The sequence below is a fragment of the Camelus ferus genome, chromosome 8 (genome assembly GCF_009834535.1).
Source record: "Camelus ferus isolate YT-003-E chromosome 8, BCGSAC_Cfer_1.0, whole genome shotgun sequence".
In the NCBI taxonomy this organism is placed as follows: domain Eukaryota; kingdom Metazoa; phylum Chordata; class Mammalia; order Artiodactyla; family Camelidae; genus Camelus; species Camelus ferus.
In genome coordinates, this window is record NC_045703.1 from 56,149,448 (window position 1) to 56,174,366 (window position 24,919).

The 24,919-nt window shown below is 36.6% G+C and overlaps 1 protein-coding gene and 1 long non-coding RNA gene across 16 annotated transcripts in view; one reads left to right on the top strand and one right to left on the bottom strand.

Annotated features, from left to right (window-relative positions):
• The window catches only part of UTRN (utrophin), a 456,315-nt gene that overhangs the window by 401,955 nt on the left and 29,441 nt on the right, over positions 1–24,919 (top strand). For all 15 annotated transcript variants that reach the window (XM_032485082.1, XM_032485084.1, XM_032485083.1 and 12 more), the window contains 3 exons: positions 1,796–1,962; positions 2,856–2,967; positions 24,520–24,656. In XM_032485082.1, the coding sequence (XP_032340973.1) occupies positions 1,796–1,962; positions 2,856–2,967; positions 24,520–24,656 (416 nt within the window). The remainder of the gene's footprint in view (positions 1–1,795; positions 1,963–2,855; positions 2,968–24,519; positions 24,657–24,919) is intronic.
• On the bottom strand, positions 767–20,719 carry LOC116665431. Its single transcript, XR_004322043.1, has 4 exons — positions 20,648–20,719; positions 17,491–17,496; positions 1,193–1,204; positions 767–776 (listed from the first exon to the last, which is right to left on the bottom strand). It is a non-coding gene; the product is annotated as an uncharacterized LOC116665431 (long non-coding RNA).

Here is a 24,919-nt window from a genome sequence, read left to right on the forward strand (position 1 = left end):
CGGTAGAAGACGTTGGGTACCATCCCAGTAACTTTGTATTTTAGTTTTTGAGGCACATTTGATTCAAGGAACAGCAGCTCCCTTGAGGAGACTTACTGTTTCTCAATGGATAAAACCCCACATCTTTAACATGTGCTATTAGATTCCTGTCATTTGACCCTGCCATTGCCCTGGCCTCATCTTAGACCACTTGTCCCCTTGCTCTCTGCTCTCAGGTTGTGCTGTTTTAGTCCCTTCATTCCTGTCCTAGCGCCTTTGGAACATGCCCTCTGTTTAGAATGTTCTTCTCACAAACTCCCTTTCATTGCTGATCCTTATTCATTCTTTAGATCTTCTCTTAATTCTCACATCCTCTGAAAGTCCTTCTCTGACCCCTTCAGATGGCGTTATGTGTCCCACTGTATTCACTGAGTCTCTTCTGCCTTCTTATGGTGCTCATTACAATTATAGTTACATACTGAATTATATAATTACTTAGTGAGTGGTTTTTTAATATATAAACCTAAGCTCCATGAGCAGGGACTGTTTCTTTTTACTGTTATATCCTTGTGTACAGTGCCTTGAACATCATAGCTACTTGACAGATATTTGCTAAATAAATGAATAAAAATGCCCTGAGCTCCTTATAGGCAAGACCTTTTAATGTAAATTAGACATAATGAAAATTGCAGTCTTTTCTTTGAGAACATATGTACAAAAGGAGAAAAGGAGAATGACGTACAAAGTTATGTACTGATCAAAGTTACTGATGTTAAACTGGAAAAGCACTTGAGTTCCTTTTTGATGCTTACTGTATAGAAAAGCATTTTTAGAAATGTTACTATTTACTTTATACAAATACATAAAGTACAAGCCTACAGATGTTTTGCTAAGGCATATGCAGTGATTTATCACTGCTGAGCAAAAAAAAAAAAAACTGCTCACACCATCTCTTTAAAGAGAATTGATGTTATGGGTTATTACATTTTATAATGGCCCTTTTTCTTGTTTTAGAGATACAAAAAAATATCAAATGAAAATTCTAAATATGATTCTCATATGTGTTGGTTCATAGAGTGACCTTAACAACAGCAGAAGTATGTTGGTAACTTTGCACATGTGAAAATTATGTAGTGTTATAATATAAAGAGAAGTCAAGATGTTTCATACAATTTATCATGATAGACTTGGAAATCCTGCAGAGCACATTTACAGAAATGTGCTCCTGGTATGATGCTGTAAGCAAGACTGGAGCAGGACACAGAAATAAAGCTTTTATTTAGCATTTACAATGGCTTTCAAGTTTGGAAAGTTATCAGTGAGTCTTAACTCTCACAGTTTTTGTTGTTGTTGTTGTTGTTTGTTTGTTTTTAATGGAGGTGCTGGGAATTGAACCTCAGACCTTGTGCATGCTAAGCATGCGCTCTGCCACTGAGCCATTCCCCCAGCCCCACTACTGTTGCAAATGTTTACTATCTTAGATGAATGTATTTTATAGGATTAAAGTATTTGTGTGACGAGTACCTAGAATTGTGTGGGTTTCGTTTTTGTTTTTTTTAAATTTGAGTCTATTAAGGTATTGGAATTTGTTTCTTCCTCCTATATAACTATTTCTGCTTTTTCTCTTTTTAAATTCTAGAATTTTTTTTCCCTTGAAGAACCTTAAATATTTTGTGGTTTAACTGACCTAGAAAGAGTTACATAACTTTCCTTTTACTTCTGTACAGATTTTCAGAAGATTTTGAAGCAACGAACACTTGCTGCAATTTAAATGAAGACATTTTCTTCCCTTTTAACATGTTTATTTCTTCACCAGAATAACAACAAGCCAGAGATAAGTGTGAAGGAGTTTATAGATTGGATGCGTCTGGAACCACAGTCCATGGTTTGGCTGCCGGTTCTACATCGAGTGGCAGCAGCTGAGACTGCAAAACATCAGGCCAAATGCAACATCTGTAAGGAATGTCCAATTGTTGGGTTCAGGTAGGATGATCTACTGTTCGTGGTGGCAAGAGACGATCTTCTGTTCTGTTTGTTTAATTTCGGTGTATGTCCATCATTCCTTCCTGTTTACTCCCATTTGGGTTTTTCTGTCCTAAAGAAACAGGATACACAGCACATCCCATCTGTCTGAAAATGACATTCCTTCCGACAGCCCTCTGATACAGGAAACTTGCTTTATTATTATTGTTATATATACTGTTTTGCTCCAGAGCCAGAAATTTTTCTGAATTTCTATTTCCATAGAGAAATGTCCATGCATAACAATTGTATGACTCATTATACATATATGACCCTGATGGAATTTGGCATTTGGGGTCATAAGCAGGAAGTAGTAATTGAATATTAACTAACAACTAACCTAATTACTTTGTGTTACTTCTGCCAAGTTTTGTGTGAAATAGATTAACCCTACTTTCACACAAGGAGCAAAATTTGTCAGGGAATTTTGAGACTCATTTTTTATTGATGATATAAGTGACATTTTAAATTTTGATATGTCAGGCTAATAAGCATGAATCTCTTTTCTTCTCTGCCATTTTGCATTCTCATTCAAACATTACAAAACATCTTACGACTTGACTGTTTTTCTTCTCATTTGTTAAAACAGATGAAAACGAGTTTCAGAGACTTCAACTCCAAAAATTTGATTTTTTTTTTTCACTTAGGAGGTGGTATCCTTAATTTTCTTTGTGAAAGTTAAGGTGCTCTTTGCCCTAGTTTGGAGCTAAAATACTAAGCAAATTCCACATTTATGGCCAATCTAACTTTTATTTTTATGGTTATTTGAATAAATGAAATTCCTTACCACAGATGACTGATTTGCACTAAATAATAGGCATTCAGGCCAATGAATTTTCTTTTCTTTTATCTAGGTATCGAAGCCTAAAGCATTTTAACTATGACGTCTGCCAGAGTTGCTTTTTTTCGGGTCGAACAGCAAAGGGTCACAAATTGCATTACCCAATGGTGGAATATTGTATACCTGTGAGTACTAATCCGCTGTTTATTTATTTATTTATTTTTAATATGTTGCTTTTGAATTAACTAACATGTAAAATTATTTGATTTATTTAGACTTAACTTTATCTGGAAAAAGATCCCTTTCAAGATTGCTTAACCATATATTTTTTGTTGTTTTGTTTTCTTTTAAGCAAATACATCAGTGTTGAAATTTATTAGCACAGGAATTATATTTTTTTTTTGGAAAAATTAACTAATTAAATTTTATTTACATCTATGTTTTGATTTTAAACTCAACTTTCTCCATAGCACACTCTTTTAAGAGCTCACACTGACCTACCTTGAAACTGATACTATGTCATAAGAAATTATGTTTCTTTGAGACATATTTATAGTTTTCATGTACATTTTCATAGTTAAATATTGTATTTACATTGACAAAAACATAGAAAATTGGAGAAAGTAAAAAATTCATAAATCTAGCTCCTGAATAAACTATCTTGCAATATTCTTCCATATCTCTGATTTTGTTGAGATCTTGTTTATTTTTATATTTCTGGAATTTTGATCCTGCTCTTTTGCACTGAACATGCCATATATAAGTATTCCCCCATGTTGTCACACAGTATAACCTTTCCTAGTTACAGAATATTTAACTGAGTGAATTACTATAATTTATCTAACCATTCCCTTAAATTTGGACATTTGGTTTATTTTCAATTTTCCGATATTAGAAGCAAAACTTTTATATATGTCTTTGTATATTTATAAATATACATTTATATTAAATTTATGTAAATATTTATAAATATAGCTCTTTCCTTATATTGCATAAATTACCATAGAATAAAGCACTAAAAATAGATGACCTGGGTCAATTGCCAAAATACCTCATGTCAAGTTATTTTTCTTAAAGAGAAGTTTATACCACTTTACATTATTATCTCATTTTGTTAATGTCTGATTTTACTATAGCCTCACTAGTATCGGTTACTGACTCCTGTTGTTCTTTTGATCTACATCTCTTTTTTTTTCTTCCAGTTTTATTGAGATACAATTGGCAGACGGCACTGCACAAGTTTAAGTTGTACAGATATATGTCTCTTTTTTATCTTCATTTTTCTGTCAATAGCTATTTTTTTAGCTTCTTTCCAAATAGTGAACCAAAATTTATTCATAGAGCTGTACATTTTCTTGGTTTCAGGAATTGAGTTACTTTTTGGGTCATAAATTGACAGAAAGGCAGCAACACTTATAAAACATACACATATAAATCTCACTCACATTCTTAGGTATCTTATCTCAAATAAATAGGCACTGTATATATGGAGAAAATTAATCTCTAGAAAATGTTGCTGAATTATAATAGATGAACTATCCATAGTGCATAAGGACTTTGGGAAAAGTTCCCCTAAGAAAATTTGTGAAGCACCATTTATTACTATGATTAACATATTCATTCACTCAACAAATGAATATTGAGTACTTACCATGTGTCAGATGCTATTTTTGGCCCTGATAATTCATCAGTGTACTACCGAGATAGAGAAGATTACTGACTCTCCTGCTTCTTCCCATTTAGGAGGAGGAGATGTGTGACAGTGAACAAGGAAACAAATAAATGAGATCATTACAGATTGTAGTGAGTGCCTTTAAAGAAATAGATGGAAAATGAGATAGAAAATTAGAGGAGGCACTTTAGATAAAGAAATCAGGGAAGGTCTTTCGGAGAAGTTAACATTTTCAGTTGAGCTTGAAGGATGAGAAACAGTTGTGTAAAGAACTGGTATAGAAGAGTATTTCAGAAAGAAGAACCAGCACACACAGTGGTCTGGAGGTGGGAAAGAGGTTGGCATGACTGGACATAGAAGAAAGTGGAGCTTATTATTGCACAAGGGGAGTGTGGTAGGTAGCACTGGCTATTTGAAGTGCCCAGAGCAAAATAAACATGTGGGGGTCCCTTGCTAAAAACTTATTGCGACTTTCAAGATAGCAGCAGCAGAGCATTAAAGGCCAAGCTCAGGGAGCTTCCATAATACATTCACAAGGCTGGCCCTGGAGTGGGAAAGAGGGGAGAATGACGGGGGAACAGAAAGAAACTGGAGTGAATTTCACAAAGAGTGAATTTCTCCCTTAACAAAAGGAAGAATGGTAGGAGATAGGATTAAAGAGAAAGGCAAATAAATATTAGGTGGTGCAGAACCCTGCTGGTCACTGTAAAGCATTTGATTTGGGGAGAAGTGTAGTATTGAAATTTGCATGATTGGAGTTAGAAATTTAGGAAACTGATTATAAAGAACTAATGTCAAAATGGGAAAAACCATAAAGTCAGATACATAAATATGACTACATATTTAAAGATGTATAAAGTAAATAAAAGTATGTAAAATTACTATTTCTCTTGTTCTTAAATATGATAATCCATAATGGTTTTGCAAAATACCCACACAATTTGAAATCTACATTACTTCAACATCAGTCATTAGCCAGTGTGGGCAAGTTTGAGAATCACTGATACACTAATGAATTTCACTCTCCAGCTGTCATTTTAAAATACAATCTGTAAATTACCTAATGTTCTTCTTGTTCCCTAGTCTTTGCAAAGTCACCATTATCATGCCTAAGATTATAGCTTACCCTGCATTGTACAGAGTGACTTCCTTCTTGCAGATATGCTTTAGGAGGTTTTTTGCCCATTTCTGAAGTTTGTGTAGTTATCTTAATCAGCCACCTACTCATAAATCATCTCTTATGACAGGTTATTTTCTGCATTTGACCTCATAACTTTTGATAAAATGACTAGAAATGTATGTAAGTTGAATTTTTGAAAGGCATACTGTTGAATTTAATAGTAATGAATTACTTGATTTAACGGTTATCCAGAATTTCTCTTTTCTTTTCCTTTAAGTGAGTTTTATTTATGGTACATTCATCTTTTACCCAATGTTCTCTAAACTCATTTGATGTCTACCTTATAAAATGAACTAAAATACGAATTTTTTCAGTATAATCATAGTAAGCACCACTCAAGTGTTGAATGGATCAGACCTTTCTTTATGCATCCTGATGTTTGCGTTTCTCATAGCGCATCTCCGTTTGTGGTCAGGAAAATGCTCTAGTCATATCACTGACTTGATTTTTTTCCTGTTCAAGTTCCTTTTTCAGCTGAATCTGAATGTTGCTATTGTTAAAAGCTTCCTGAAGTTTTTAAGGCTTATTTTAAACCCTCAAAGCTCAAGAAATATTTCTTCCAATATATCAGCTTATTGTCTATGACAGTTTGTGTCTTTAGATGTAGGGAGACCAATGCTGTATGAATTAGTGATCATAATTTGTCAAGGTGTTTTATGAAATTGATAATAAAACATTCATCTATAGAAATGAAGTAGAATTTTTCGTTTTCTAGGAAATGATTTTTTAAAACCTTTTATGTTTCCTCATCATTCTATGATACAAGTTTGTACGTTTAAGAATTCTTTGGGGGGAGGCTGTCGCTCAAGTGGTAGAGCGCATGCTTAGCATAGACAAGGTCCTGGGTTCAACCCCCAGTACCTCCTCTAAAAATACAGTAAATAAGTAAACCTAACTACCTCCCTCCCCACAAAAAAAAAAAAAAAAAATTTTAAGTAAGAAAAAAAGGAAAATTAAAAAAAAAAAAAGAATTCTTTCATTAGGCCCAACAAGAGTTCATCTAAAACAGGCAGCGTGACAATAGATTTTATTTCATACCTGTCACCATTGTCTCTCCATTCATTCAAATCCCACTTTTTCACAAAAACAGCTTGACTCTTATTTTGTATGTGAAATCTTCCCAAACTCTCCTGGCTTCCCCTCACCAAAGCACATCATTCTCTGGCCTCTACCAACAGACCCCACTTCACCAGTTCGTGTTTGGTCCTGTGTTATCTTGTATTGTTTTCTGTGTGATGTTTTTTCCTCCTCAACTATCTTTTTAGCTCCTTGAGGACAAGGATGACTCATGCTTTTCTTACTATGCTTAGTTAATTCTGGTACATAAAGCTAAATGTGCTCATATCTGACATTATAAATACTATTTATAGAATATTAAAGCTGGAAAGGGTCTAAGAAATTATCTAACTCCTCCTCATTTTGAAGAAAAGACTAAGTCTTAGAGAAGGTAAGTAATTTGTTCAAAGGTTCTGGCATGGATATAGTGATTTAACTCCATTAGGGAAACATATACACAATTTGGCACATTAACAAACTGTTTTCTTTATGTTTTCAGGAATATTTTATTTTTTGGTACCTGTTATATACCAAGCATTTTGCTGAGGACTGGAAGTACAGAGAAAATATAATCAGGACAAAGCAAGGCCTTTATGTGGACAGATTCAACAATACTCTATATAATATTCTTTAGAATGAATAATCTTATGGAGCAAAATAATATTCAGATTTTTTCTCGATACTTGTGCACTGTATGTTTGAATTCTAGGATTAACATTTATTTTAAAAATAGTTACATTTTACATTAAAGATGTTCAGATTTTAAGTTTCTTTTTTTATTGGAATAAGAGTTTATGATCATTTAATTTCACAATGAAAATTGCCGTAGTTGGATCTTTTTTTTGAGTATAGTCTCTGTTGTAAATAACCAAATTTAATTCAAATTAGAAACATTTTTGTATGTTAGAACATATAATAGATAGTTCTTTAAATTAGAGAGGGAGGGTGATGAATTTCACATATGATTTATATGAATTCGAGCAATTTCTGACAGTAAGAGAGAGCTGGATAGGGTTAAGTATGGATGAGGATGGAAAACCTTTGGACATCTCCTGGGAGCAAGCATGAATCACCAAGGGAGGAGTGAATTGATTGTGCCTTCACCCCAGGAGTGCAGCTAAGGTTGATTGACAAGGATTTACAGTCAGTGACTCCATGATTGCTTAGCAGCTTTGGAATTAAATGATAAATATAGTTGAAGGCCAAAGAGGTGCACGATTCAAAGATGTTAATGATGCTGGGGTTGACTTGGACTATCTCCATGCTGAAGAAACCCCAAAGGGAGTTGGGGGGCTAAAGATCAAGATGTTGGGCCCAGAACAGGTTGTTCACATGAAAGAAGTGGGAGCAAGAGTCAGAAGTTTTGAGCTGAAAGATTTTTCCAAGTCAAAGATTTGGGATTGAGGGATGTTTTGAGCTATGATGAAGCCTAGGGTGTAGCCAGACCCCAGTGTATGAGAGAATTGGGACGCTGGATAGATATACAGCAAGGTCCTACTGGATAGGGCAGGGGACTATATTCAATAACTTGTAATAACCTATAATGGAAAAGAATATGAAAAAGAATGTACATGTATGAGTGAATCACTATGCTATACACCAGAACCTAGCACAACATTGTAATCAACTACAGTTCAATTAAAAAAAAGGAAGTGGGACATAGGAGGTTTCTGAGATGAGATGGCTTTTAGAAGTTCATCAGTCTGTTTCTAGAAGTGACAGATGATATCTGTGTCTGGCCAAGTGCAGTCAAAGGGGAGCAGACGGGCACGTTGATTTTAGTAGGTGTTAAGGCTGAGGCTAAGGGGAAGATGCTGTAAACCTCCTCTATTCTTGGCCTTTGTGAAGGAACGATTACACAGGATTGTAAGGGAGATGGTGTTGTCATGGAGCATCAGGATTCACTGAAGGAGAAAGGTTGAAATTGCAGTTATGAGCAGGATGTATGGGAACGTGTTCATATATAGGAGAACACAGAGTCACGCTAACGAGAAAAGAAAGGTAAATAGAGGCTGTGTGCATCTGATGAGAGACAGTATCCCAGTCCATGTCGGGAAGATGGGGAAGTGGGGAAAGTCAGTAGAGAGAGTACTTACCCATTGGTAAGCATAGGTATCAGGGACTGAAGGCCTAGCTCAAATAGGAAGGTGGTTTGAGAGCCGTGTTAGCTCAGGGAGAAGGGATGAGATATTCTTAAAATTTTGTTGCTGGAAGGGTCAGCAACATTGGCTATTCCCAGCGTTCAAATTGGTGGGGGTAGAATCCTTGCAGAATTCTCTGCTTACGTGCTAGGTTTGCAGCGGACTGGATTTTTCTGATAGCTCCACTGAGATTTTGGTGAGAAGAGAGGAGGACAGGAAACAGCGCATTAAGAGTTAACAACACTCAAAACAGATTCGTGTTGTATTTTTTAAGCAAGTGCATATTACTTTTAAAGCAACTAGTTGAAGCATGTCCTTGTCAATATTAGTTAATATATGGGGAAATAAAACAAAAGTTCATATTTTCAGTGTTTTTAGAAAGTGTAGAAAAATCAGTTTCCTACAGAAAAAAAAATAGAAAAAATTTTCTTTTTAAGGTTAAAAGTGAAGTCACATCTTTCTTTTACAAGCTGTATGTTGTTGGCAAGAAACGAACAAAAACAAAAAGAACAAAGGAAAAAACTAGAAATAGTTGTATTGTCCTCCCCTCTCCACCTCTGCCAGCATCAATGTATTCGTAAGACTGTAAACATCAAATATTGGGAATGCTAATTCATTCTTTGGAAAGCTCCCCGTTGAGATAGTGTAGTTTGTTTTTGGCAGTCGTACTGCTTTGGATGAGACCTGGGATGTTTGCCAGTATGCTAAAAATGCAGCATCACTGCTGCTTCTCTGACCTCAGCATCCTGACGAGGTTCTTCAGTTCTTGCCTACCTTACATTGTTTTCCCAGTAAGTTGAGTGCATTTATATTGTGTCATTAACTTTTTTTTTTAACATTTTTTATTGATTTATAATCATTTTACAATGTTGTGTCAAATTCCAGTGTTCAGCACAATTTTTCAGTCATTCATGGACATATACACACTCATTGTCACATTTTTTTCTCTGTGAGTTATCATAACATTTTGTGTATATTTCCCTGTGCTATACAGTGTAGTCTATTCTACAATTCTGAAATCCCAGTCTATCCCTTCCCACCCTCCACCCCCCTGGTAACCACAAGTCTGTATTCTCTGTCTGTGAGTCTATTTCTGTCCTTTATTTACGCTTTGTTTTTGTCTGTTTGTTTGTTTTTGTTTTTGTTTTTTAGATTCCACATATGAGCGATCTCATATGGTATTTTTCTTTCTCTTTCTGGCTTACTTCACTTAGAATGACATTCTCCAGGAGCATCCATGTTGCTGCAAATGGCATTATGTTGTCGGTTTTTGTGGCTGAGTAGTATTCCATTGTATAAATATACCACATCTTCTTTATCCAGTCACCTGTTGATGGACTTTAGGCTGTTTCCATGTTTTGGCTATTGTAAATAGTGCTGCTATGAACATTGGGGTGCAGGTGTCATCCTGAAGTAGATTTCCTTCTGGATACAAGCCCAGGAGTGGGATTCCTGGGTCATATGGTAAGTCTATTCCTAGTCTTTTGAGGAATCTCCACACTGTTTTCCATAGTGGCTGCACCAAACTGCATTCCCACCAGCAGTGTAGGAGGGTTCCCCTTTCTCCACAGCCTCTCCAGCATTTGTCATTTGTGGATTTTTGAATGACGGCCATTCTGACTGGTGTGAGGTGATAACCTCATTGTAGTTTTGATTTGCATTTCTCTGATAATTAGTGATACTGAGCATTTTTTCATGTGCTTTTTGATCATTTGTATGTCTTCCTTGGAGAATTGCTTGTTTAGGTCTTCTGCCCATTTTTGGATTGGGTTGTTTATTTTTTTCTTATTGAGTCGTATGAGCTGCTTATATATTCTGGAGATCAAGCCTTTGTCGGTTTCACTTGCAAAAATTTTCTCCCATTCCGTAGGTTTTCTTCTTGTTTTATTTCTGGTTTCCTTTGCTGTGCAGAAGCTTGTAAGTTTCATTAGGTCCCATTTGTTTATTCTTGCTTTTATTTCTTCTAGGAGAAAATTTTTGAAATGTATGTCAGATAATGTTTTGCCTATGTTTTCCTCTAGGAGGTTTATTGTATCTTGTCTTATGTTTAAGTCTTTAATCCATTTTGAGTTGATTTTTGTATATGGTGTAAGGGAGTGTTCTAGCTTCATTGTTTTACATGCTGCTGTCCAGTTTTCCCAACACCATTTGCTGAAGAGACTGTCTTTATTCCAATGTATATTCTTGCCTCCTTTGTCAAAGATGAGTTGACCAAAAGTTTGTGGGTTCATTTCTGGGCTCTCTATTCTGTTCCATTGGTCTATATGTCTGTTTTGGTACCAATACCATGCTGTCTTGATGACCGTAGCTCTATAGTATTGTCTGAAGTCTGGGAGAGTTATTCCTCCAGCCTCTTTCTTTCTCTTCAGTAATGCTTTGGCAATTCTAGGTCTTTGATGGTTCCATATGAATTTTATTATGATTTTTTCTAGTTCTGTGAAATATGTCCTGGGTAATTGGATTGGGATTGCATTAAATCTGTAGATTGCCTTGGGCAGTGTGACCATTTTAACAATATTGATTCTTCCAATCCAAGAGCATGGAATATCTTTCCATTTTTTAAAGTCTTCTTTAATTTCCTTCATCAATGGTTTATAGTTTTCTGTGTATAATTCTTTCACCTCCTTGGTTAGATTTATTCCCAGATATTTTATTACTTTGGGTGCTATTTTAAAGGGGATTGTTTCTTTACTTTCTTCTTCTGTTGATTTATCGTTAGTGTAAAGAAATGCAACTGATTTTTGAACGTTAATTTTGTAACCTGCTACCTTGCTGAATTCTTCAATCAGCTCTAGTAGTTTTTGTGTGGACCTTTTAGGGTTTTCTATATATAGTAACATGTCATCAGCATATAATGACACTTTTACCTCTTCTTTTCCAATTTGGATCCCTTTTATTTCTTTCTCTTGCCTGACTGCTGTGGCTAGGACTTCCAGGACTATGTTGAATAGGAGTGGTGATAGTGGGCATCCTTGTCTTGTCCCAGATTTTAGTGGGAAGCTTTTGAGTTTTTCACCGTTGAGTACTATGCTAGCTGTAGGTTTGTCATATATAGCTTTTATTATGTTGAGATATGTTCCCTCTATACCCACTTTGGCGAGAGTTTTTATCATAAATGGGTGTTGAATTTTATCAAATGCTTTTTCTGCATCGATTGAGATGATCATGTGGTTTTTGTCCTTTCTCTTGTTGATGTGATGTATTACACTGATTGATTTGCGTATGTTGAACCAGCCTTGTGTCCCTGGCATGAACCCCACTTGGTCATGATGTATAATCTTTTGTATGTGTTGTTGGATTCTATTTGCTAAAATTTTGGTGAGGATTTTGGCGTCTATGTTCATCAGTGATATTGGCCTATAATTCTCTTTTTGTAGTGTCTTTGCCTGGTTTTGGTATCAGGGTGATGGTGGCTTCATAGAATGAGTTTGGGAGTATTCCCTCCTTTTCAATTGTCTGGAAGAGTTTGAGAAGGACTGGTATGAGTTCTTCTTTGTATGTTTGGTAGAATTCCCCGGTGAAGCCGTCCGGTCCTGGACTTTTATTTGTAGGGAGGTTTTTAATTGCTATTTCTATTTCCTTTCTAGTGATCGGATTGTTCAAGTGTTGAGATTCTTCTTGATTCAGTTTTGGTGGACAGTATGTTTCCAGAAACTTGTCCATCTCCTCTAGGTTATCCAGTTTGGTTCCATATAGTTTTTCATAATATTCTCGTGTGATATTCTGTATTTCTATTTTGTTTGTTGTAATTTCTCCATTTTCCTTTCTTATTTTGCTAATTTGTGCTCTCTCTTTTTTCTTCTTTGTGAGTTTGGCCAGAGGTTTGTCGATTTTATTTACTTTTTCAAAAAACCAGCTTTTGGTTTGGTTGATTTTTTTCTATGGTCTTGTTAATCTCTATTGTATTTAATTCCTCTCTGATCTTTATTATTTCCTTCCTTCTGCTGCTTTTTGGGGCTTTTTGTTCTTCTTTTTCTAATTCATTCAGGTGGTGGGTTAAATTGTTTATTTGAGATTGTTCTTCTTTTTTGAGGAAGGCCTGTATCGCTATAAACTTCCCTCTTAGCACTGCCTTTGCTGTGTCCCATAGGTTTTGAGTGGTTGTGCTTTCATTATCATTTGTCTCAAGGTATTTTTTAATTTCAGCTTTGATTTCCTCATTGATCCATTGTTTTTTCAATAACATATTTTTTAATCTCCATGCTTTCCTTTTTTTCTCCTTTGTTTCTCTGTTGTTGATTTCCAGTTTCATGGCATTGTGGTCAGTAAAGATGCTTGAGATAATTTCTATCTTCTTAAAATTGTTGAGGTTTCTTTTGTGCCCAAGTACATGATCGATCCTGGAAAATGTTCCATGTGCACTTGAAAGAATGTATATCCTATTTTTGGGGGGTGTAATGCTCTGAAAATATCCACCAAATCTAGTTTTTCTATTGTAGTATTTAATTTCTCTGTTGCCTTGTTTATTTTCTGTCTGGAAGATCTGTCTAGTGATGTTAATGCAGTGTTAAAATCTCCAACTATGATTGTATTCCCATCAATATCCCCCTTTATCTCTGTTAGTAATTCTTGTATGTACTTAGGTGCTCCTATATTGGGTGCATATATATTAACGAGTGTAATATCCTCATCTTGTATCACTCCTTTAATCATTATAAAATGTCCTTCTTTATCTTTCTTTATGGCCTTTGTTTTAAAGTCTATTTTGTCTGAAATCAGTACTGCAACACCTGCTTTTTTGGCTTTTCCATTTGCATGCAATATCCTTTTCCATCCTTTCACTCTCAATCTATATGTGTCCTTCTCCCTAAAGTGGGTCTCTTGTATGCAGCATATTGAAGGTTCCTGCTTTATTATCCAGTCTGCCACTCTGTGTCTTTTGACTGGAGCATTTAGTCCATTAACATTTACAGTAATTAATGATAGATGTGTGTTTATTGCCATTTTGAACTTATCTTTGCAGTTGAATTGGTATATCCTCTTTGTTCCTTTCTTCTTCCTTTTGTGGTTTGGTAATTTTCCTTTGTATTATCATGGATTTTATTTAATTTTTGTGACTCCTTTGTAAATTTTTGGCTTGTGGTTACCCTTTTTTGTAAATCTATCAACCCATTACTATAACTGTTTTTATTAAACTGATAGTAACATGATCTCAAACCCATCCTACTGTTAAAAAAAATTTAAAAAAAAAGAAAAAAATATTCTATATTTCCCTGCCTCCCTCTCCCACTCTCAGTGATTTGTATGTCTTCTTTTATAATTTCATGTTTACTTTATGTGTAATTCATGAGTTATCACCTTTCCAGTGTGTGTTTCTCATTTCTGTAGCATCCTGCTGCTTTTCTATTTAGAATAGCCCTTTCAATATTTCTTTTAGCATGGGTTTAGTGTTGCTAAACTCCTGCAGCTTTTTTTTGTCTGTGAAACTCTTTATTTCTCCTTCTATCTTCAAGGATAGCCTTGCTGGATAAAGGATCCTAGGCTGCATCTTTTTTTCATTCAGGGCTTTGAATATATCTTGCCACTCCCTTCTGGCGTGTAGTGTTTGTGTAGAGAAATCAGCTGAGAGCCTTATGGGGGTTCCCTTGTAACTTACTCTTTGCTTTTCTCTTGCTGCCTTTAGAATCATTTCTTTATCCTTGACTCTGGCCATCTTGATTATGATATGTCTTGGTGTGGGTCTATTTGGGTTCTTCCTGTTTGGGACCCTCTGAGCTTCCTGTACTTGGATATCTGATTCCTTCTTTAAGTTTGGGAAGTTTTCAGTCATGATTTCTTCAAAAACCTTTTCAATCCCCTTTGATCTTTCTTCTCCTTCTGGGACCCCTATTATGCGAAGATTGGGACGCTTTATATTATCCCATAGGTCCCTTATGCTATTTTCATTATTTTTTATTTTCTTCTCTTGTAGTTCTTCTGAATGGGTGCTTTCTATTGCCCTGTCTTCTAGATCACTAATTCGTTCCTCTGCATTATCTAGTCAGCTTTGCACAGCTATTAGATCATTCCTCATCTCCGTCAATGAGTTTACCCATTCTACTTGGCTCTTCTTTATAGCTTCAATTTCATTTTTGACATATTTTATATCTCTAAACACTATCTCTTTTAATTCCTTCAGCAATTCGATCACTCCTTTTTTGAAATCTTGATCTAGTAGGCTATCGATGTCTATTTCGTTGATCTTTCTTTCACGGGATTTCTCTTGCTCTTTTAATTGGGAAAGGTTTTTCTGCTTCTTCATCTTGCTCATACCTCTTTGGCACTGTGGTTTATGGAGTATCAGTTGTTTATTTTGGTCCTTAAGGATTTTATCTATCTAATACCTATTTAGGAATAGAACTTAGGAAAAAAAGAAAAAAAATAAGAGAGAGAGAAAGAATTTTAAAAGAAGGGAGAAAGAGGGTTTGAAAACAGTGTATAATGAATAATAGAAGAGTGAGTTGAAGCAGAGTATTAATCGGGTTGAGACGTCCTTTTAAAACCTTTACAAAAAAAGGGGGGGAGATGAATAGATGTATTTGAAACCTGTGTCTAATCAATAGCAGGACATCAAAACCCAAGAGAAATAGAAATGAATTAAGAAGTAAAGATTAAGAGAGTAATAGAAAATAGAACAGGTAAAAACAGATATAAAAAAAAGGGGGGGGGGTGGTTTGTCGGTGTTCTCCTGGAGTCTGTGTGCTTTTGATGTGAAGTCTTTCTGTCTTCGTCCTGTTTTGGAAGCTCAGCTTGCTGTTTTCAGAGGCCCTCCGTTGGCGCCCTCTTCTGTGCTGCTCCCAGCACCTGTCGGCAAGCAGATCGCGCCTCCTCCTAACACTGGGTCAGGTGCAGCTCTCTGCTGTGGGGGAGCAGGTCGCTGCCCCTCCGGATGCTGCAGTCAGATGTTGCAGACTGGCCAGGTAGGAGGGCTGGTCGTGCCCCCTCCCAGCACCTCGGTCAGGGGCTGTGTTCCTGCCCGAAAGACGGGGGGGGCCGCTCTCCCTCTACCTGCACCACCGGTAGTTCCGCTCTCTGTGCGGCTGCGCGCTCCACCCTGGTCGGCGCTCCGCGAGTGGGCTCGGGGAAGACCGAGGGACAGCCCTGTCCCTGCTCCGAGCCAACACCCAGCTCCTTGTTGTCTTTGTGGAGCAAGTTCTCTGAGGGACCAGGATGGAAGGATCCTATCTGCCCCGGGCTGCAGGCCAGTCTCAGTCTGGCCTTTGAGGCTGCTAAGCCCTTCGGTTCGGATGCAGGTTTCGCCCCCGCCCCCGCCTGAGTGCTCAGCGCGGAGGATATGGCGGCTGTGCCTGAGCCCCGCCTCCCTTCCCCCGAAAACTTTCCGCGGGTTTTCAGAGATGGGGGTGTGCACCCTTCCCCCGAGAGCACATCAACCTTGCTGTTTTATGGAGGGCCCAGGTTGTTCTGCCCTGTGCCACCGACAGCCACGGCACTCAGCCCCTTGCGTTCCCCCGGGGCTGCCTCCGTGCAGCCACTTCCGTCCTCCGCCCGGCTTGTGCAGCCTGGCCCTGCCCGCCACTGCCGGCCCCCTTCTCAGGCGGGGTGTCGGGGGGACGCTCTGTGCCCGTTTAACTTAGTTCTGTTAGTCAAGGGCTGCTCTGTACAGATCGGAGCCTCGGAGGCTCCCCCTCTGTCCCACTGGCCTCTCAGTTGGAGAGGGGAGACCCAGCGAGCGAGCTCCAGTCCTCCTTTGCCACTCCCTCCCCGCAGGACCTGTCCCGCGCTGCTTTGCCTTTTGTTCTTTCTTTTTTCCTTTTCTCCTAACAGATTTTTGGCGTCTTTATCTTTTGAAGAGGGCGATGTTCTGTCGGAGTTCCACAGGTGCTCTGGTTGGCTGAGTGGGTCTGTAGATGTGGGTCTTGGTGTATTTGTGGGAGAGGGTGACCTGCGAGCGTCCTTCTACTCCGCCATCTTCTCCGTCTTGTGTCATTAACTTTTAAGGTGACTTTTGAACCAAATCCATTTTACTCTGGATGACTTACTACCCTCCGTGTTCCTGACCTCTTGATGATTCGGTTAATGCTAATAGTTTCATTTCATATTTTTCCACTAGAACTGGAAAGGCTCTGAGCTTATCTTACTTATTTCATCATATCCATAGAATGTAGTTCATCTGAATTTCAACTTGTTGAAATCGAAGAACCTTAAATCAAAGCTGAGAAGCTGTTTTGCATTACAAAGCTATTGGAATGTCTTCAAGATAAGCCCTATGATAGTGAAATGTACTCTAGTGAAGTAGTGAAGTACGCATCTGTCATTTGGGACTGTTGACTTCTGTGTTTAAGAAGTAAATTTTGCTAATGAGAGTGCTGTTCAACAATGATTCTTGCATTTGTGCATGATCCGAATAATAATATTTAATTATTCAACTTATATGCCAAAGACTGTGTTGTTTCTTATGTACCCTTAATTTTCCTCCTTGTACTTCCTTGTTTTCCTCTGTCTATAACTTATGCATAATTGTAGTTAAGTTAAAAATCTAATGTTGAGAGTATTTGTTAAGGAATTAGACAATACCGCCTTCCTTCCCAAGTTATAAATTGACCAAAGAAATTTTGAGATTTAAAATGAGTATGTTTTTAATTTGCAATTCTTTAACTCTAAATTTTGCTCTGTATGATACGTATATTTGTTCATAGTCAAGGAGGAAAATTTAAAATACTTCCAACTTTGGTTGGCAAAATAGAACTCAAGTGAAAAATCATCTCATACCTGCTTATACAGGAGTTGGGGGAATTTTTGGTAGAAAGTTACATGGATGGATCTACCCCAGGATACATTTTATAATTCAGCAACACTTTAAAAATACTTTATAATTTTTTTTGTACTAGTTGGCAGAGAGCAAGTCAAAAACTCATATTATCCAAATAAGTTTTCGTGATTATCTCACTGCTACCTAATAGCAGCATAGTGGAGGAAGTTTAATTTTGAGTTTTTACATACCCACTTGTCTGTGTAGGTTCAGTTTTAAAATGTTTTCAACGGTGACTCACCTTCATTAGCTTTCCAAAAATGACAATTTGAAGGACAGTCCCGATTTGGATGTATGAGCTCTTATGTGCTTGTTCAAAATTAATCCAGAAGGATTTTAGGGAGATGGTGGTAGCAGTGGCTTCAGAGTTTTTTGATCTCTTTTACCTTTGCCATTTTCCTCCCATTTGCAAAAGAATTACATAAAAAGAGGCAGAGCAACTGGACAGCAAAACCAAACCCCTGGACAATATTTTACAACAAAACTAGGTAATGAGATATCCCCCAAATAAATCCAGGTGGTGACGTTCCACCCCCAGCCACAAAACCTGCAAGATATTCTTGGGGAGGAAAAAATTTACCTCTACCCTTCTGGGTTCTTTTGGCTTGTCTAATAATTAAATTGACATGAGACAGATTAACAGGAGAAAATCAAATTTTAATTTTGTGCATATAAGAGACTCAAAACAGTGACCAAAACAGGCAGCTTTTGTAACTTTTAGACAAAGAAACAATAACTTTGTGAAACTGACCAAAGAAACTTGGGCTCAGATACCAGTTAGTGAAGAATCTAAGCAGAATTTGTTCATACAGCTTCCTCAGCCTTGAATTCCCTGTCTCTTGCCATAAGGATGACTCCCTCTCTACCCGCTGCTTTCAGGGGGACAAGGAGGAGGGTCACAGTGTTCTTTTTGCACTGGCTGTTTCTCAAGTAACTTTAATCAAGATACCCCTTTGTCATAATTTGGGGTGACAGAACTCAGGAAAGAATTAGAAATAAAAGAAAAATAATTCTAGAAATTAAGACTAATTCATTTTAGTCATAAAAGAAATAGAAGATGAATAAGAGGCAAACTTGAAAACTCAAAAAGAGGTGAAGAAAGCATTATAAGGGGTAAGGGGAAATGACAAATATTGAAAAAAGGCCAAAAAAAAAAAAAAAAAAGAAGAAGAAGAAGAAAAAGATTGAAAGTATGGATAATAAGTATCCCTGAAGAAGAAACCTATGGTGAGATGGAACAAAGACTAGAAATAATTTTTTTTTAAAAAAGGAAAACTAACCAGTTCTACTTCAAGAAAATTTTTTCAAAGAAAACCTTTCCTCCTCCACCAGAAAAGAAAAAAAAGAGGAAGGAGGGAAGGAAGGAAAGAAAGGGAAGGAAGGAAGGAAGGAAGAAAAAGAGAAAGAAAGAAAGAAAGAAAGAAAGAAAGAAAGAAAGGAAGGAAGGAAGGAAGGAAGGAAGGAAGGAAGGAAGGAAGGAAGGAAGGAAGAAAGAAAGAAAGAAAGAAAGAAAGAAAGAAAGAAAGAAAGAAAGAAAGAAAGAAAGAAAGAAAGAGAAAGGAAGGAAGGAAGAAAAAGAAGGAAAAAGTGAAACTTTATACTGAAAGAGTATATTATGGCTGAGAACACTAATTCAAAAGGACCAACAGAGTGGTATATTCTGGTAAAATTACTAGACTTTAAAAAGAAAAAAAATCCTTTGATCATTTAAACAAAAGGGAAAAACATGACTAAAAAAGGAAAGAAAATTAAATAACCATAAGACTTTTCAACAGCAATGCTTTATACCAAAAGAAGATAGAGGAACATATTTAAGAAACTCAAGGGAAAAACATATGAGCCGAAGATTTCATATCCAGAAAACCAACTGTCTAGTAACTAGCAAAGAGCACAGGGAATCTGTCATCAACATGTAAGATCTCAGGTAATATTGGTCCAATCAGCACTTCTTGAGGAATTTACTAGAGACCAGGCTTCAGACAGCCAAAGTAACTAGAGAAACAGCATCGTAGGACTGATGGAGAGCGCTGGATATTTTGTTATCTGGAGAACTTAAACTAGATGCAACAACCAGGAAGAGGTTCCAGCTGGCCAAAAATGGGGGACAGTTTGATCGTCAATAATGGTAATATATTTGACCCTGGAACAACTCAGGGGCTAGGAGCGCCAACCCTCTGGCTAGTGGAAATTCCATGTTTGTAAGTTCTCTTTGCAGTGGGCCCTTCATATCCTCGGTTTGTGTAGTGCTATAGTATGTACTTAGTGAAAAAAATCCGTGTATAAGTGGGCCTGTGTAGTTCAAACCCATGTTGTTCAAGGATCAACTGTAATTGCAGTAGATCAAAACCCATCGACTATGTTAATCTATGAATTCATAATGATATTTTAAAATAAATTAAAAATTGGTCACCTTTGGAAAATGACAGGAAACCAGTTCATTACAGGGAAAACTGGTCAATAAAAGAGAAAAATAAGACCTGTAATCTTGCCTTTCCTGAATGAACTGTCCTACCGATTGAATAAATAGATGAGGGGAGTATCTTTAAAAAACTGTTTCAACTAAAAATGAATGATGTAATATCCGAATTCTGAAGCTCCCTTTGGATGAGCATAGGCATTTAGCATGACAGCTGCTAGGATCACGTGCCTCCTAAATCCTACTAAACACCACCATAATCTTGCCGAAAGAGCAAACCTGAGTCTCTTTCATTTTTCGGATCCAGCTGCCAATTTGCGGAATATCCAAAGGAACATGCTGAACTGTGCCAAAAATATTCAACCAGCAAAATCCAGACCCTAGGAAACTCTACAGTTCGAATTGCCTGAGTTTTCCAACAGTTAAATTGTAAGGAGATGGCAAGTGTGGAGAGGAAACCTGGTAGATTAAAAGTGTTTTAAGATATATCAGATTTTTTTTTTTAATTTATGTAATGGAGGTTACTGGAGATTGAACCCAGGATCTTGTGCATGCTAAGCACACACTCTACCACTGAGTTATACCCTCCCCTCTATCTGATTTTTTAAATGAGCTAGACTAAACTGTAGTATCTAAGGACAGACAATGAACTATTTTTAAAACATAAGGAAGTTATTATTACTTATAAAAATGAGGATAATGGTTTTATGGACGTGGGGGCAGAATATGACTGGAATAGAGGCTGGAATGGAATGACAGGAGGCTTTTGAAATGTCCAACAAAGTTCAGTTTCCTGACTGGATGGTATTCACTGTATAATAATGTACTAAACCATGTATTTGTTGTCTATAGTTTTATATATCTGTGTTTTATTTTACAATAAAAAGAGTTTAAAAATAAATCAGTCCGGTCACAAACATTTTAAGAGTGGTTATCCCTGGGTGGCAGAAGAGGAGGCAATTTTAACGTTTCTCTTTTTTCTCTTTCTTTTGTATTTTTTTCTAATTGTACTTACAACAAACATGTCTTTTATGTGCAGTTTAGAAGTTACAAAGTGACGCTTCAATATAAATTTTGTAAAAATCAGCCACAGGGTATCTTAGCAGTACTTTATTTTAAATGAAGGGGAAATTCAGAATGTAATAATAGATATTTTAGTCACTGACTATGACTTCTTTTCTTACAAAACTTAAAATTGTTTATTTTCTTGGAGAAGTGACATAGTGCTGCTGTGTTGAAAAGACCCAGGTTTGCAAGAGCAGCTCTCTCCTTACTGACATTGTAGGTCTAAATCCCTGAAAGCTTTAGTATGTTTCCTTATGAGTCAAACAAGTGATGATAGTCTTACCATCCTTGATGGTAAAAAGAGGTTAAAGGAAAGCTATTTATAAGATGCAGAGTTCTGTGCCACTATGTTACCCTTGTGTCATCTTACGAGATCTACAAAATCTTTTGGTCTCCTTTCTTTTCTTACAGCAATGAATGAAAACCTGGTCTTTCAAGGAATGCATGGATAACTTAAAATATTGCATAATTTGTATAGTAATAAGTAGTCATCAATTTCATCTTCATATCATAACATCAGTAGTTAACTGCTTAAAAAAGAAAAAGAAGATGGAGTTGACTTTGATTATATTTACTATGATAGATGGATGGTCCTTTATTTTGTTTTTTTTGTCAAACTGTAGCTCCAGCACCTTAGAACTGAGAAATGTTAGGTCCTGTCATTAGATAGCAAATCAGACCAAATATGTACAACTGTCTTTTAACTTTTTTGATGAGAAAATGGGCATAATTCATTTTCTTGGGTCTGTCCCAACTGAAGAGTCACACTCCTGTGGGATGAGTTACTTTTCACTAAAGATTATGTTATTAGTGAATTTGGTGCCTTTAGATTACAACTGTTGGTGGTAGTTTTTTTCCCCTCAGTAAGCATTCTCTGTATGAGAATGCATTCATTTTTTCCAAATACTCAGTTGGAGCATTAGCAGAAACTCTAATTTAATTTCAGCCCCTGCTGTAATGTTTTGGGAGGCAGGTAGGTGCTTTGTTTCTATGCTTTTTGTGAGACAGAGAGGGTTTTTGTTGGTTGATTGGTTTTGCTTTGCTCTTCCATGTTTTGAATGTATTTCTCTAAAGAATGTATGATGTGCAATTGGACTTGTACTTTTGAATGATGTTTTTTTTTTCCCCCAAGCAAGAGACCACATTGAAATCCAAATATAGATAAGCTAGGAGAACATTATGCCAGGTGAAAGAAGCCAGTCACAAAGAACCATGTATTATATGATTCCATTTGTAAGAAATGTCCAGATAGACAAATTCATAGAAACAGAAGGTAGATCAGTGGTTGTAGGGAGAAGATAGGGGTGGGAATGGAGGTGGGAATGACTGCTGATGGGCACAGGCTTTCCTTTTGAGGTGATGATAATGTTCTAGAATGAGATAGTAGTGATGGTTGCACAACGCCGTGAATATACTGAAAGGCACCATATTGGACACTGTCCTGGCTGAGGCCAGCTGGGTAAGTGGCCTGGTGCCTTGCCCACCCAGCACACTCAGGGCTGCCTGAGGTAAAGACCAGGATGTGACTTGACAACCACTGGCCTGACCAATAAAAATGTTTTTATTGCCAGATGGAAATGGACCAAGTAAAAGCTGGGGGCCATTACTTCCTTAGCTGCCTGTATATTAACAATGTGTTAAGAGCAGACCTAGAAATAAATTGGGTCATAAATGCTTATTCTTGCATAAGAGCCTTCTTTTTGTATTTCTGTCATGGAAAACTTCTTCCTTTTTTTTTTTTCTTCTCTTTACCAAAACATTCAGGATAAACATACCTATAACCTTAATGATCTGCAGTTGTGATACCCATTGCTAAAGGTCCAAATGTCCTTTATAGTAGGTCCTTTTGGCTTTATTCTCTGTCCCAGGTATTATGTCTCTAAATATTTCCTTCTTTACTCCCAACTGTGTTCTGCTTTTCTCTCCTGTTCTGCCTGGTTATAGATTTTAACCCAAACTATCATTTCACAGCAACCCTTTTTTCCTCTGTAGAGTGTCTTGGATTCTTTTTTTTTTTCATTAATGGCTTATTTTCTACACTTTACATTTTGGGCAGTTTGTATCTATATAATTGCAGGTATTTTATAGTTTATTCTTCGTTATTCAGGAAAAGATTTGACATTGTGGGTCTGATAGGAAGGCCTAATGATAACATGGGTTGTGCTTGCTGTGTATATATATTTTTTAATAAGGTAAAAATTGATGTATAAATAGCTTGGGCTGATTTATGTTTTCTCTGTGCTCTGCAGGCTTAGAGAATTAAAAGTTCCCTTAATTGTTTACTAGAAGAAGATATATTTAGGTGAAATGGGAGCAAATAGAAAGTAACAAAACTACATAAGGGTTGACTCAGAATTTAGTTGTTTTAAAAAATAATTATATTCTTTTCCCTTCCATCTGCAAAACAAGTTTGTATGACACCTGGGCATGGTTGTCATGAGGGAAAAGACAGACCGGGGAGGGTGCAAGGGCTGGGGAGAGCAGGCAGTGGGTAAGTCAAAGTATTTGGCACTCACTTTGTTATTATAAATAAGTTCTCTGATTTTGTTTCATAAACAGATTGGAGTGAGGTCTGTCTAATTATAGATAGGAAAGCCAAGTATGAGTCAGACAACCAAGGTTTTAGCTCAGTTTTGTATTTTAAATACATCTTAAGAAGGACTAACCTTGATGTCTGTTTAACACATTCCAAGTAAAAACTAGAATTGATGATAAGAATTAGAAAATTGGGGCTTAGAGAACAGTTCATGGAAAGGAACGAGGAGGGTGGAGGCTCAGGCAGATTTCAGCCCACTTCACCCTAAATGATTATTAACTAATCATCTTGAAATGCCTAAAAATGTAACATTTTATATTGCCATTAGAAATTTAGTCCATGTCAAGTAATTATACGTTTGCATGGTTGGGAAAGAACAAAGAATCTGACGGTATTCCTTGCACTGTAGCACACCAGTGCGGCCCTCCTCTTTCCCCTTTATGTATTACTTTCTTTTGTCCAGACTACGATTTATGCTGGCTTGTGAAGTCAGTACAGGCTACATATGTAGTTCACCTTCATTTATTCACCTTAGTTAAAACCATATAATATCCAGAATACTTCATTATCTCCAGATGTTTAATAGCAAATTGTAACTTTTTTAGAGAAAGGAATCAACCAATAACATTGCCCAAAACTAATTTTACTTTTTGGCCCAGTTGTTAAGATATTGGGAGAATGAGCTTCCTATGGTTTATTCTCAACAGGAAATTAAAAATTATAGACTAGTTGCTGGATGTATTTAATGATGAGTGCTGATGGCCATGTGTTCTCAGGACATTGTGTGTTATTCCAGAAATACATTAAGCTACTGAAACTGCTGTCATTTAATTGCATCAGTTTACATCTGCTTCAATTTGATTGTGGATAGTTGTCTCCTTCCATTTTAATGACAAAAGTGTAATTTTTTTCAACCTCATAGACAACGTCTGGGGAAGATGTACGAGACTTCACAAAGGTGCTGAAGAATAAGTTCAGATCAAAGAAATACTTTGCCAAACATCCTCGGCTTGGCTACCTGCCAGTCCAGACAGTTCTTGAAGGTGACAACTTAGAAACGTAAGTTTAATTTTAATAATGAAACTTGTATGTGTTCTTATAACCGATACTGTCTTTTATTATGTTAGTGACAAAAGAGAAATTGTCTGATACCAAAAGGAATTTGTGTTTTTGTAAAATATTTCATTTTAAAAGAGGTAAAATCAACTTGGAATCAATCTTCACAACATGAATTTTGAGTATTTGCTTTTGACAATGTTACAGCAAAATTTTCAGTTTTAATTTTGCGTAAGTTCCTAAACTTTAAAAATACGTACTAATGT